This window comes from Hypomesus nipponensis, chromosome 16 (genome assembly GCF_054491055.1).
Source record: "Hypomesus nipponensis isolate SF chromosome 16, ASM5449105v1, whole genome shotgun sequence".
In the NCBI taxonomy this organism is placed as follows: Eukaryota; Metazoa; Chordata; class Actinopteri; order Osmeriformes; family Osmeridae; genus Hypomesus; species Hypomesus nipponensis.
This window is the reverse complement of record NC_140376.1, coordinates 2,045,001-2,060,000: the sequence shown is the minus strand read 5'-3', so window position 1 is coordinate 2,060,000 and position 15,000 is coordinate 2,045,001. Positions and strand designations below refer to the sequence as shown.

Below are 15,000 nucleotides of genomic sequence, written 5' to 3'. Positions count from 1 at the left end.
CGGAGAAGGCCAGCTGCAGGTCCTTGATGTTGCGGTGCTTGCAGCGCTCCTCCTGGGACAGGTGGAACACGGTCTTCCGCTTGCGCAGGCCCTGGGGGGCGTTGCTCTCGCGCTGCGCATCCAGAGACGACTGCAACTCATTCTGCAGAGTGGCAAAGCGCCGCTGAGCCTCAGCTAGCTTCTCTACAGAGAGAGATGGACGTAGAGAGAGAGGGAGAGAGAGGACAGCGACAGAGAGAGATAGAGAGAGGAGAGAGAGAGGGAGTAGAGAGAGAGAGAGAGAGAGAGAGAGAGGGAGAAGAGAGAGTTTTATAATTGTGTAACAATGAACAGAATGAAGAAACACACATGAACACTACACTGCACACAGACACACACACAGACAGACACACACACTCTACACTGCACACAGACAGACACACAAGAGTTCACACAACTTGCTTCAGAGGAATGCCTGGATGACAGCAGGCTTCTGATGTCTATATTTAGAGTAATCTCCATGTGAAAACCAGCGCAGGCCATTCCAGTCTGTCCGTCTAGACCCCGCCCCCTCCTGTCTGCCCTCCGTGGGGGCGGAGTCATGTCATAACCAGAGGCGTGAGAAAGTCACGACCCTCCTCGCCTCGCCTGAGAAGGAAGCACTGAACCATGGGTAATGGAGTTTGTCTAAACGCAGGTGGCAGGTTGGACAGAGGCCTGGTGTGGTTTTAGAAGGATAAAAGGCAGATAATGCCTGGATAAAGGGACATTGCAAAACGTTGTCAAACCAGTGCAAGAGACCTCTTTGAAAATGATTTTTAGGGTGCGAGAGAATAGTGTAGAATAGAAGGATCCAGGAGAGATTCCTACACACTTCCTGTTGGTCCTGGGAAGACTGTGCTTGGCGCAGTGTGCCCGTTAGTGTGGGGAGCTAATGGAAGTGGAGCAGGCTGAGACCAGCGGCTCAAGGACTCTTCAGAGAGATGGGAACACACTTGGAAAAAATGTTGGCGGGGGACGATGGCTTACGTAAAAAGTTACTAAGTTAAGTAGTTACTGTTCCTTAAGGCCCCCACACACACACACAAACACACACACGCACGCACGCGCGCGCGCACACAAACACACACACACACACACACAGAGACTCTCTGTAAATCCACCATGAGAAGAGCAGAAGTGTGTCGGACAGGATTCAGTCATTGCTTGTTTCATCCCAACATCAGTGTCTGGTCTGGTCATCCAGGAGACTGATTATCATACACTGAAACTGGCTGGCTGGCTGGCTGGCTGACTGACAATGAATAACTTGATGCCTGGAAGTCTAGCAGCCTGACTGACTGACTGGCTGACTTACAAGGTTTCAACGCAGAGATAAACTTCACCATGGTAGTATTGCCTATATATGGCTCTGAACTTCACGACAGTTTAATTACAGATCTACTGCGACCTTGATTGTGTGTGTCTGCTAAACCTTTCCTCACGAATGGCAGTTTAGGATCCTCATTTGTACCTAGATTTGTTTTAAAGTCTCCCAGACTAAAACAAATGTTAAAGTATAAACCTCACTGACGACACAGACGTTTTTCTGTTTGCCTCCTTCGGCACACATGTCCCAGCCAGTAAATGATGAGCTTGTTTTGCAAATACTTCAAGTACACAGTATGTTGCTAGGCAGTCTTGGTTCATTAGACGCAGTTCCAGTGACACCCTCTAAGGGCAGTAGCGCCCCCTCAGAGTAGAGTCATAGAAAAACTTCAAGCCAACAACAGAATATCGTATCTCATGTTACACCACTCTCATACTCTCTCCCTAAACTCCTCCCACCAGCATATCGCCCGGCTAAATCTGTCTCCCCGCATTAGACACGACGTCAACTGACACAAATGAGCCACATGCTTCCTGGGAGCATGACACGCTGGAAACAGACCTGCGGTGTTTACGACAGCGAGGGGCGTCACTGAGGAAACTCTAGCGCTGCGCGACACTCTACACGGACGCACGCTGAGGAAAACCTTGCATGAGCATATAAGGCTGGTGGACAGGCTAGGAGGGAAGTCCAGACCTTCATTGGGCTGAGCCAACCTCAATTTACATGTAGTCATTTAGCAGACGCTCTTATCCAGAGCCACTTACAGTAAGTACAGGGACATTCTCTCCAAGGCAAGTAGGGTGAAGTGTCTTGCCCAAGGACACTACCTCATTTTGAACTGCCTGGAAACGAACCGGCAACCTTCTGATTAATAGCCCACCCCCAGTTATGGATGGATTAAGTCATCTTGACCCCGTGACCTTACAGGGGGGTGAGTCGTGGAGTAATGATGAAGCACACATCCTGACCTGCTGCCTTGGAGGAAGTTTTTCATCGTAATGGAGAAAAAAAAAGAAGCATTTCTGCCTTTATGATGTTTTATGCCAGAGATAGAGAAGGTGTGTGGAGAAGAGAGAAATTGGGGAGAGACAGAGAGAGAGAGAGAGAGAGAGAGAGAGAGAGAGAGAGAGAGAGAGAGAGAGAGAGAGAGAGAGAGAGGGAGGGAGAGAGAGAGAGAGACAGAGAGGGAGAGACAGAGAGGGAGAGACAGAGAGGGAGAGACAGAGAGAGAGAGACAGAGAGAGAGAGACAGAGAGAGAGAGAGGGGGGTGACACAGGAGGACCGTACCTGAGTAGAAGGTGTTGATCTTCAGAAGCTCCTTCTCGCACGTCTGGAAGAATTTCTCCTCAAACTTGGCGTAGTACCTCTTGACGGTGTCCTCATCTGTGACTGGGGGGGAGAGGGGAGAGGAGGGGAGAGGAGAGGGGGAGAGAAGGGGAGAGGAGAGAAGAGGGGGAGAGGAGAGGGGGAGAGGAGAGGGGAGGGGGGAGAGGAGGGAGAGGAGGGAGGGGGAGAGAGGAGAGGGGCAAGAGGAGGGAGAGGGGGAGAGGAGGGAGAGGGGGGAGGAGGAAGAGAGAAGAGGAGGGAGGGAGAGGAGGGAGAGGGGAGAAATACAACAGAGGTCAGAATCCTGGACACCAGGTGTGGCTTTCCAGAGCTGAATACAGCGAGCACTCTTTAAATACAGTCCTGCATTCTGCAACCAAAGACGCAGAGGGAAAGTCAGCTGAGTGTCGTCGTGTTTGAACTCTGGTCGGGTAAGCATGCTCTGATACCTGTAAACCCTGGGCTTTAGCTTAAGGGGCTAACGCAGTCTCCAGTCAACCACCTTCAGCATCCCATGATACACTGGAGGCGCTACATGACACTGTACACAGTGCGTTAGATTCGGCTGAGAGCTCACATTTCTGGGACTGTTTCCGTTGCCCCGGGTGGGTTCAGTCAAACAACCCCCCAGAGAGCCAAGCGATCTGCTGCCATGGTAACGACTTAAACAGGCCGCTTCCTGTCTCACCTCTGGCTTGGGGGAGAGTTGTGCTGACCGGATAAGCATCGATAGGCTGTCCTGTACAATATGCTGTCTCATTCAAGCAGATACCTGGAGGGCGTGTGTTTCAGTCAACAAACACCCTTCTCTCCAACCAGGGTTTCTTGATGTCTGCCACATCTAATATCCCCCCAAAACCTAAACTTAAAACCACCTCGCACACCCAGACACACACACACACACACGCACACACACACACACCCTGACAGACAGATGGGCAGACAGACAGGGGGAAAGCTGTCAGTGACACAAGACAGCGTGTCAACCTTTCGTTATCCAACTCTGGCACACGATCATTTTAACAAGCACACCTCGTCATTCAGGACTGTTCACCCCCTCAGATCAATGCTCTGCTTGTCAGACTGGCCAGCCGGCTCCAATACGGGCCCAGAATCACTGATATATCGCTGAATGTCACGGAGAAACAACCATACCAGTCTACTAGCTGAGCCGCTCCCAAGATAAATCAAGTAGTTTTGTCGTGGAGGGGGGGGGGGGTTGTGATAGAAATGTAAACTCGAGTCAGACTAGGTTTCAGGAGAAAATGTTAGCCATCACCTGAGGTGAGCGTTTAACACAGGCAGAAACCTTTCCATGGAGGCATTCAATTCTGAGCTGGGTAATAGGACAGATAGCCCTGGGGTAGAGGGGCGGTCAATATCCCCGGCTTTTAAACACACACACACACAATTAAGCACTACAGTATGTGCATGCGCACGCATTCTCTATCTCTCTCTCTCCCTCCCCCCCTCACACACACACACAGCTAGCCCCTGAGTACAGGCAGGACTGAGTGGTGAAGGACTCTAAGGGTCCCAGAGAGCCAGAGAGCCAGTGAAGCATCTCAAAGCTTTACACAGAAATAAATGAGATCTACTCAACAAAACAATTAATGACGAATTTAATGAAATCACACTGAGTGCTTGAAAATGCTTTGTAGTGAATTCTACAGGCTGGGGTCTATCAGTACAGTACAGTCCAGTACAGTACTGAACCACTCAGTGACAGAGAATCTAAGAAAGCTAACCTGCCAAACAAGCTCACCAGGTACCCAGTTAATGTGCAAGTAGAATCCTGGTGCATGTGACTAGCAGTCATGCTAACCTGGTACCAAGCTAACCCCAACCATGTCCCTGGGACTAGCTGCCTTGTCTAGGATGATGATGGGGGGGGGGGGAGGGGAACATGAAAGCCTCGAAGAGAGTGTAAGGATGAAAGAGAATGATGGAGAGGGAGTGACCCTTGACCTCTCACCTCTCTCTAACCCACTGGTGTACAACAAGAGAGACAGCTGCACCTTAGAGAATATACCTGCGTGTGTGTGTGTGTGTGTGTGTGTGTGTGTGTGTGTGTCTGTATATTAGTGTGTGTGTCTGTGTGTGTTCTCACCCTTTTTTTTTTGCTATGTGACAACAAAGCAGTGAAAGCTCGTCTCACTGGTACGACAGTCCTGAATCAAGGTATTATTCATGCAACGTTCACACAACGTCTTCACAACCAACATTCAACCTGTCAACCATGTCCCCCTTCCTTCCTGCCTTCTTTCCACACACACACACACACACACACACACCTCATAGAGGACAGAATCTTCTAACAAGCTCAAATCGTAATGGCTTAAAAGAGAGGGGTTTCATCAAAGGTGTGTCGGCTCTCAACAGCTTCCGTCTCCAGCACAGACACACACACACACACACACACACACACAGACACACACTCCCAGTATGGGTCCAGACAGGCACTCGTTACTGGAACAGTGTGTGGTCCAGGAGGAACAGATCACTGTTAGAGACCCTCTGTACCCACACACACACACACACACAAACTCCACCTCTTAGTGGCCCTGTTTCTCTCTTAACAGTGTGTCCACATCACAGTGTGAACTCCTCCGCAACCAGAGAGACATGGAGAATGAGGGAAAGAGAGAGAGACTAAGAGAGGGAGAGGAGAGAGAGGTTGGGGGGGAGAGACGAGACTGAGATGGCTTCCAGAGGTTCAGTACTGTGGACAGCTCTGCCCTGTCCCCTCCCTGGTGTTCCTCTAACCATCACACGGGGTCCGTAGGACCACAAACACAACCTCCCACCTAGCTCAACACGGTCTGTGTGGATCATCTGCCTTCACTCAGACAAAGAAGTGTGGAGATGGTTATAGAAAAACAAGTCCTGCTCTATTCCCCCGGTAGCTTGTTGGTAGGCTGCGGAACACAAGCCTCTCCTCCTCTCTCTCTCTCTCTCCTCCTCTCCCCCCTCTCATTCCTCCTTCTCAGGCACAGATGAATAAATGATGAGCATTAGCAGTCTCCCCCCAGACCTCCCCTCCTCCCTCTCTCCCTCTTCTCCCGCCCCTCTCCTCCCCCCTCTCCTTATATGGGCTTCCCCTTGACCCCACCCCCATAAAACATACACATAAATTCCTCTTGGCGCCCCCGAACATAACACACACACACACACACACACACACACACACACACACACACACACACACACACACACACACACACACACACACACACACACACACACACGGCTGAGGTCCGAATGCTGCTGCCCATCCCCCCCTGAAGGTGGTGGGATAACATGAGCATGTACAGTCTATCAGACCCTGCCCCCCCACCCCCCCCCCCATGTCACACACTGTCTGTATTTAGATTTTTTTTTAAGGTTTAAGAAGGTTGAAAAATAAAAAGTATTGACAGGTTTAAAATGTATTTTTGAAAAAAAAGTTTCTAAATGGTTCAAATAATATTTTCGAACAAAAAAAGTTTTGAAAACGAGATGGGACGTTTGGGACGACAGGATAACGTTAATTTCAAGCCCTGCCCCCAAGATGTCCTGCTCCTCTTAACAGTATTATCAGAGAGAGAGACATGCTGCGAGAGAGACATGCTGTGAGAGAGAGACGTGCTGTGACAGAGAGAGAGAGAGAGAGAGAGAGAGAGAGAGAAAGAAAGAGAGAGAGAGAGAGAGAGAGAGAGAGAGAGAGAGAGAGAGACATGCTGTGAGAGAGAGAGAGAGAGAGACATGCTGTGAGAGAGAGAGAGAGAGAGAGAGAGAGAGAGAGAGAGAGAGAAAGAGAGAGAGAGAGAGAGAGAGAGACATGCTGTGACAGAGAGAGAGAGAGACATGCTGTGACAGAGAGAGAGAGAGAGAGAGAGAGAGACATGCTGTGAGAGAGAGAGACATGCTGTGACAGAGAGAGAGAGAGACATGCGGTGGGGTCTGAGAAGAGATCAGAGTGACTGGAGTCTGTGTGTTTGCAGAGCAGATATCATCTTGTAATCATCCTCAGGGTGGAGTCTGGCTACAATATCTGCCAGGCCGTAGATCTCTGTCTGTTTCTCCCAGACACACACAGACACAGCTATCATTTGACCCTCCCTCACGCTCGGTGAAGCGTCATTGGGGGGGCTGCTTATCAGCCGTGTTAATGCTGCGTCCTCTCAGTCTGAGCGGTCGTTCCTCTTATCTCCCTCCTCCAAGCTGCCCAGGACAGACTAGACCAGAGTACAGGGCTGTTCCCTGCTCATTACAATACACTGACCCACGGTCGGCTGTCGTACAACATAACACGAGACATTCAGTTATTGTGGGTGTGATGATGGAGTGCTGGTCTCACTGGCTGGGGGGAGGTGGGGGGGGGGGGCTGGGGGGGGGTCTCTGGGGACAGGTAGGGTCAGGGTTGAGGTGAATTTAGATTTTATCACCGTAATTTGAGGGGAATTAAATCAAATTCAATCGAAGGGTGAGTCTGCGTTTCTGGGAGTAAAGGAAGAGAGAGAGAGAAAGAGAGACACACAGAGAGAGAGAGAAAGAAAGAGACAGACAGAGAAAGAGAGCGACAGAGAAAGACAGAGACAGAGAGAGAGAGAGAGAGAGAGAGAGAGAGAGAGAGAGAGGGACAGAGACAGAGAGAGAGAGAGAGAGAGAGAGAGAGAGAGAGAGAGAGAGACAGACAGAGTGCCCCCCTCCCCCAAACAAAGAGGTTCCTCAGGCTGTTCTACACATCCTCCCACCTCTCCTAATACACACACACACACAAACACACACACAAACACACACACACACACAAACAACCCTCCCCCTTCTTCACTTGTTTCCCATTGCCCCTCCAGCCACAATTAATTCCACCAATCAGAGGGTGTGTGGATCCAGCAGAACATTAAGAATGCACATGCACCAGCCCGGCCTGCAGCGCCCCCAGGACACCCCTGCTGTGTCCTGGGGCACAGGCCCAGCCTCAACGCACACAGCATACTGGGGAATCACTCATTCAAACAAGAGACACTTTAGGGGTTTGTTTCATTAGTGAGAGTGCGTGTGTGTCAGTGGCTGTGTGTGTGTGTGAGGTGTGTGTGTGTGTGTGTGTGTGTGTGAGGTGTATTCCCGTCAGCCTGTGGTCACAGCACCAGCTGGGTGACATTAGGGACTGGGAAGAGAGCCTGGTCAGATGGCGTGTGTGTGTGTGTGTGTGTGTGTAGATCCTGGAGACAGGGAGGTCCTTGGAGAACAGAGCTTTGATCTCTTACTCACGCTAACTTCAACACTCTTTCTGTTTCTGTTTTTACATGTATTATTTAACCAGGCAAGTCATTAAGAACACACACTTATGTCCAAAGGCAGCCAGGGAAGAGACGCTGCTGAATGAACCACCCCCTATCAGGGGTCGACAGCAGAGCTCCTGATCCTAACCTGGACAAACCCTAACCTCCTAAAAACACCAACCCTCCATCCTCTCCTACGGGAACGCAACTTGATTCTTAATCTCAAAAGCGAGTCCACCCTTCACAGAGCATCAGCACCATCAAGAAGTTCTAACCCCTGTCCAAGGTCCTGAAATCCTGCCTCCAACAGACTGCACAGAAACGGGAGGGTGAAGCAGAGTTGAGGGCAGGGTGTTCTGGGTAAGCGGCCTCTGATAGGAACAGGCTTCCAGGACGTTTGTGGAGCGTACCAGGGGACGTGGAGGGATGATCGACCACAATGCGAACAGCCTCCATCTCTCCCACAGCATTACAGATCATCCGTTTTCTTCTATTTAAGTTCTGTTTTTAATGACTCTCTCTTTCTCCTGACCTCTTACCGAAGTATAACTTTACAACAAAGTCTTTTAATTAGCCAATTATCTCCGTTTTAAGTATTTGTAAAAGGAGTTGGGCATCAGAGTGATTGCTCTTGTCCCAGAGCAGGAAGTCTAAGTGGGTCATCTCTTCCAACTTTGTCCTTAAACTATCTTTGTTCTCTTAGTCTGCAGATGATCCTTTAAAAGATTTAGGGACATCTGGGGTGGAAACATCGTATTACCGTGTGTGTGTGCGCGTGTGAGTATGTGTGTGTGTCACAGCAACACAACCTGACAGTTCCAGTATTTATGAGGCTTACTCACAAACCTGGGAGCATTCTTCATCCCAAAACGACTACACAGGAGAGACGCTGAACTGCTGAGACCCTGTGTGTGTGTGTGTGTGTGTGGGCGGCTACAGCCAACCGATGAAGACTATGGAGGAAGTAGGCCACAAACGTCGCCCAATCAGGCGTATGGAATTCCACAGAAAGCCATGTCATCGACCACAGGGCTGATGGGAAAGGTAATCAGCGCCTGTTTTTTCACCCTCTGAGGATGTTGAATCTCCCCCCCTCTCTAAGTGTCTTCTCCAAGAGAGACACACTAGACTCAGAGGAGCAGGAGAGACACACTAGACTCAGAGGAGCAGGAGAGACACACTAGACTCAGAGGAGCAGGAGAGACACACTAGACTCAGAGGAGCAGGAGAGACACACTAGACTCAGAGGAGCAGGAGAGACACACTAGACTCAGAGGAGCAGGAGAGACACACTAGACTCAGAGGAGCAGGAGAGACACACTAGACTCAGAGGAGCAGGAGAGACACACTAGACTCAGAGGAGCAGGAGAGACACACTAGACTCAGAGGAGCAGGAGAGACACACTAGACTCAGAGGAGCAGGAGAGACACACTAGACTCAGAGGAGCAGGAGAGACACACTAGACTCAGAGGAGCAGGAGAGACACACTAGACTCAGAGGAGCAGGAGAGACACACTAGACTCAGAGGAGCAGCAGAGACACACTAGACTCAGAGGAGCAGGAGAGACACACTAGACTCAGAGGAGCAGCAGAGACACACTAGACTCAGAGGAGCAGGAGAGACACACTAGACTCAGAGGAGCAGGAGAGACACACTAGACTCAGAGGAGCAGGAGAGACACACTAGACTCAGAGGAGCAGGAGAGACACACTAGACTCAGAGGAGCAGGAGAGACACACTAGACTCAGAGGAGCAGGAGAGACACACTAGACTCAGAGGAGCAGGAGAGACACACTAGACTCAGAGGAGCAGGAGAGACACACTAGACTCAGAGGAGCAGGAGAGACACACTAGACTCAGAGGAGCAGGAGAGACACACTAGACTCAGAGGAGCAGGAGAGACACACTAGACTCAGAGGAGCAGGAGAGACACACTAGACTCAGAGGAGCAGGAGAGACACACTAGACTCAGAGGAGCAGGAGAGACACACTAGACTCAGAGGAGCAGGAGAGACACACTAGACTCAGAGGAGCAGGAGAGACACACTAGACTCAGAGGAGCAGCAGAGACACACTAGACTCAGAGGAGCAGGAGAGACACACTAGACTCAGAGGAGCAGGAGAGACACACTAGACTCAGAGGAGCAGGAGAGACACACTAGACTCAGAGGAGCAGGAGAGACACACTAGACTCAGAGGAGCAGCAGAGACACACTAGACTCAGAGGAGCAGCAGAGACACACTAGACTCAGAGGAGCAGGAGAGACACACTAGACTCAGAGGAGCAGGAGAGACACACTAGACTCAGAGGAGCAGGAGAGACACACTAGACTCAGAGGAGCAGGAGAGACACACTAGACTCAGAGGAGCAGGAGAGACACACTAGACTCAGAGGAGCAGGAGAGACACACTAGACTCAGAGGAGCAGGAGAGACACACTAGACTCAGAGGAGCAGGAGAGACACACTAGACTCAGAGGAGCAGGAGAGACACACTAGACTCAGAGGAGCAGCAGAGACACACTAGACTCAGAGGAGCAGGAGAGACACACTAGACTCAGAGGAGCAGGAGAGACACACTAGACTCAGAGGAGCAGGAGAGACACACTAGACTCAGAGGAGCAGGAGAGACACACTAGACTCAGAGGAGCAGGAGAGACACACTAGACTCAGAGGAGCAGGAGAGACACACTAGACTCAGAGGAGCAGGAGAGACACACTAGACTCAGAGGAGCAGGAGAGACACACTAGACTCAGAGGAGCAGGAGAGACACACTAGACTCAGAGGAGCAGGAGAGATACAAACACTCTGGAGGAGGGAGCCCTCAGTCGGTTCACTTGATGCATCGCTGACGTTCTCCAGATCTCCAGCTGTGAAGCGGAGCCACCTGGCCTTGTGGTTCCTGTGTGCTCGGTGATGAGCGGACGGTCCTGTCCAGGTGGGGGTCGACCTCAGGGAGGAATCGCTATGGTAACATCCATCCTACAGACAGATCAATGTTATCTCTGATAATCTCCTACTCGCGCCGTGAGTTGTTGCTCAGTTTGTGTGTGTGTGTGTGTGTGTGAGAGAGAGAGGGTTTACAGGTGTGTGTAGGAGTATGGGTGTGTGCGTTTCGTCTGCAGGTGTGTGTGTGTCTGTCTGCAGGTGTGTGTGTCTGTCTGCAGGTGTGTGTGTGGGCTATGAGCCCCGCTGTTCTGAAGTGTTATCTCTGTCACACCAGAGAAAGTTTGGACCAGTCTTCTTTCTCCTGTGTGCTTATCCACCCCCCCCCCCCCCCCCCCCCACACACACACACACAGTCCCCCATCAGCCCTTGAAGATTAGGGCTCTGCTCCATGTCTCTCTCCCCACCCTCACCCCCTCCCCCCCCGCTAGAAAGAAAAGCCAGTCTGATAAAAGGTCTGATTGAAGGACAGCCTCTCTGCTTCCAACTGTCACTCTCCCTCTATATAATGGCCACCTTTTCTCCATCAAACACCTTCCGGCCCTCGTTCTGTATCTATGTAGTCTTGTCTCTCTCCCCCTCCCCCTCCCTCTCTCTCAATTTCTCTCAAACTTCCCGCAAACCGAATGCCGGCTGGTCCATTCCCCTCTGCTCATCCTTAGTCACTGGATCGGATTTCCACAGCGGCACGAAAACACCATAACAGTTAAGAGCCATAATCGCATCTCTCTTACATTCTTGCTGTATTTGCTCGCACGTCCAATTCTACACATGCTTGAATCCAGTCCATTAGCATGCAAATTGGCTCAGATTCAATATGGTATCTAATATCATGTTTCCGCTGGCAGTGTAGCGGTGGGGATAATGTGCGGGTTACTGCCTTGGCAGAGCCCCCAACACAGGAAGTGACTGAGTGTCAGTATGCAGGAACACGCTCACCTCACTTCCTGTCTTCTACTGAAGCAGGAGCCAATCTGATCACAGACAGATTAGACGGGATTCAGGGAAGGGGGGGGGGGGGGGAGAACGAGAGGTAGGGTTTCTCTTTGATACCTCACACATTATATTTCACATCACACATCTCCTTAACACTGCTGACTACAGTATTAGACCTAACTGAAACAGCCAGCAAGTCTATGGAATGAAACTACCAACAGCCAATAAAAGACAGTGCTGACTAGCATGTGGAAGGTTCATCTTTATTCTTCTGCAGCATAGTTGACCTGTTCTCTAGAGTTCACCCCCCAGCACCAGTACCAGATATACACAGGCCTTCACACACACAACTAATGTGACACTGCTACACACACACACAACTAATGTGACACTAATACACACGCACACACACACACAATGTTACACTGCTACACACACACACTAGCACTCCGAACCATGGTGCTGTTGCCACTGTTAGTGTGTGGCAACAGCTGTCTGGCTCTGCCCTCAGAGACGGGCTACTCTCAATGAAATGTCAAGAGAGGAGAGAAGAGAGGAGAGAAGAGAGGAGAGAGGAGAGAGGAGAGAGGAGAGAAGAGAGGAGAGAAGAGAGGAGAGAAGAGAGGAGAGAAGAGAGAGAGAGAGAGGAGAGAGAAGAGAGAGAGAGAGAGAGAGAGAGAGAGAGAGAGAGAGAGAGAGAGAGAGAGAGAGAGAGAGAGAGAGAGAGAGGGGCACACCATTGGCACTGCAGGAGCCCTGGTGCTGTTTACACACTGTGTGTGTGGAGAGCCCTAGACAGTACGGCACCACATGGCCTGAGGGAGGGAGGAGGGAGGAGGAGGGAGGAGGGGAGGAGGAGGAGGGGAGGGAGGAGGAGGGGGGGAGGAGGATGAGGGGAGGGAGGGAGAAGGGAGGAGGGGAGGAGGAGGAGGGGAGGAGGATGAGGGGAGGGAGGGAGAAGGGAGGAGGGGAGGAGGATGAGGGGAGGAGGGGAGGGAGGGAGAAGGGAGGAGGGGAGGAGGATGAGGGGAGGGAGGGAGAAGGGAGGAGGGGAGGAGGATGAGGGGAGGGAGGGAGAAGGGAGGAGGGGAGGAGGAGGAGGGAAGGAGGATGAGGGGAGGGAGGGAGAAGGGAGGAGGGGAGGAGGATGAGGGGAGGAGGATGAGGGAGGGAGAAGGGAGGAGGGGAGGAGGATGAGGGGAGGGAGGGAGAAGGGAGGAGGGGAGGAGGATGAGGGGAGGGAGGGAGAAGGGAGGAGGATGAGGGGAGGGAGGGAGAAGGGAGGAGGGGAGGAGGATGAGGGGAGGGAGGAGGAAGGGAGGGAGGAGGAGGGGAGGGATGAGGAGGGGAGGAAGGAGGGAGGAGGAGGGGAGGGAGGAGGAAGAGGGGAGGGAGGAGGAGGGAGGGATGGAGAAGGGGGGAGAAGGAGGAGGGGAGGGAGGAGGAGGAGGGGAGGGAGGAGGAAGGGAGGGAGGAGGAGGGGAGGGAGGAGGAGGAGGGGAGGGAGGAGGAAGGGAGGGAGGAGGAGGGGAGGGAGGAGGAGGGGAGGGAGGAGGAAGGGAGGGAGGAGGAGGGGAGGGAGGAGGAAGGGAGGGAGGAGGAGGGGAGGGAGGAGGAGGAGGGGAGGGAGGAGGAAGGGAGGGAGGAGGAGGGGAGGGAGGAGGAGGAGGGGAGGGAGGAGGAAGGGAGGGAGGAGGAGGGGAGGGAGGAGGAGGAGGGGAGGGAGGAGGAGGGGAGGGATGAGGAGGGGAGGAAGGAGGGAGGAGGAGGGGAGGGAGGAGGAGGGGAGGGATGAGGAGGGGAGGAAGGAGGGAGGAGGAGGGGAGGGAGGAGGAGGGGAGGGAGGAGGAGGGAGGGATGGAGAAGGGGGGGAGAAGGAGGAGGGGAGGGAGGAGGAGGGGAGGGATGGAGAAGGGAGGAGGGGAGGAGGATGAGGGGAGGGAGGAGGAGGATGAGGGGAGGGAGGAGGAGGGGGGAGGAGGAGGATGAGGGGAGGGAGGAGGAGGGGGGGAGGAGGAGGGGAGGGAGGAGGAGGAGGGGAGGGAGGAGGAAGGGAGGGAGGAGGAGGGGAGGGATGAGGAGGGGAGGAAGGAGGGAGGAGGAGGGGAGGGAGGAGGAGGGGAGGGATGAGGAGGGGAGGAAGGAGGGAGGAGGAGGGGAGGGAGGAGGAGGGAGGGATGGAGAAGGGGGGGAGAAGGAGGAGGGGAGGGAGGAGGAGGGGAGGGAGGGATGGAGAAGGGAGGAGGGGAGGAGGATGAGGGGAGGGAGGAGGAGGATGAGGGGAGGGAGGAGGAGGGGGGGAGGAGGAGGGGAGGTAGGAGGAGGGGAGGGAGGAGGAGGGGAGGGAGGAGGAGGAGGGGAGGGAGGAGGAGGGAGGGATGGAGAAGGGGGGGAGAAGGAGGAGGGGAGGGAGGAGGAGGGGAGGGAGGGATGGAGAAGAAGGGAGGTGAAGTGGAGACAGATAAACGTAGGACAATCCACTCCTCCATGTCCGTCACTGCCATCCTCCCTGTTTAGACCAATCACAGGGGCTGGTCCTCCAGGGCACCTCCCCCTTGCCCTCTCCCTGTCAGAGGAGCGTAAACACCAGGGGTGTGGGACTGGGGTGGGATGGCAGCAGCCAGGGCAGGGCAGGGCAGGGCAGGGCAGGGCAGGGCAGGGCAGGCCAGGGCAGGGCAGGGCAGGGCAGGGCAGGGCAGGGTAGGGTAGGGCAGGGCAGGGCAGGGCAGGGCAGGGCAGGGCAGGGCAGGGTAGGGTAGTCCAGGGCAGGGCAGGGCAGGGCAGGGCAGGGTAGGGTAGTCCAGGGCAGGGCAGGGCAGGGCAGGGCAGGGCAGGGTAGGGTAGTCCAGGGCAGGGCAGGGCAGGGCAGGGCAGGGCAGGGCAGGGTAGTCCAGGGCAGGGCAGGGCAGGGCAGGGTAGTCCAGGGCAGGGCAGGGCAGGGCAGGGCAGGGCAGGGCAGGGCAGGGCAGGGCAGGGCAGGGCAGGGCAGGGCAGGGCAGGGTACAAACAAATGCACAGGCTGGACAAACACATTGACATTACTGGCTGTGTTTAGGAGTGGAGGAGGATAGAAAACGCCTGACTTCTCTCCAGACGTCTTGTTCACCGGGCTGACACAGGAAGAGAGACTGGGTGCTGTCCTCTCGTTGGCCCCTCCCCTCTCTCCCTCCTCT

At 53.5% G+C, this 15,000-nt stretch overlaps 1 protein-coding gene across 2 annotated transcripts in view; it reads right to left on the bottom strand.

Moving 5' to 3' along the window:
- The window catches only part of xpr1a (xenotropic and polytropic retrovirus receptor 1a), a 94,821-nt gene that overhangs the window by 15,449 nt on the left and 64,372 nt on the right, over positions 1-15,000 (bottom strand). For both annotated transcript variants that reach the window (XM_084675792.1, XM_084675791.1), the window contains 2 exons: positions 2,640-2,741; positions 1-183 (listed from right to left, as the gene is read on the bottom strand). The exon at positions 1-183 is cut by the window's left edge and continues 38 nt beyond it. In XM_084675792.1, the coding sequence (XP_084531918.1) occupies positions 1-183; positions 2,640-2,741 (285 nt within the window). The remainder of the gene's footprint in view (positions 184-2,639; positions 2,742-15,000) is intronic.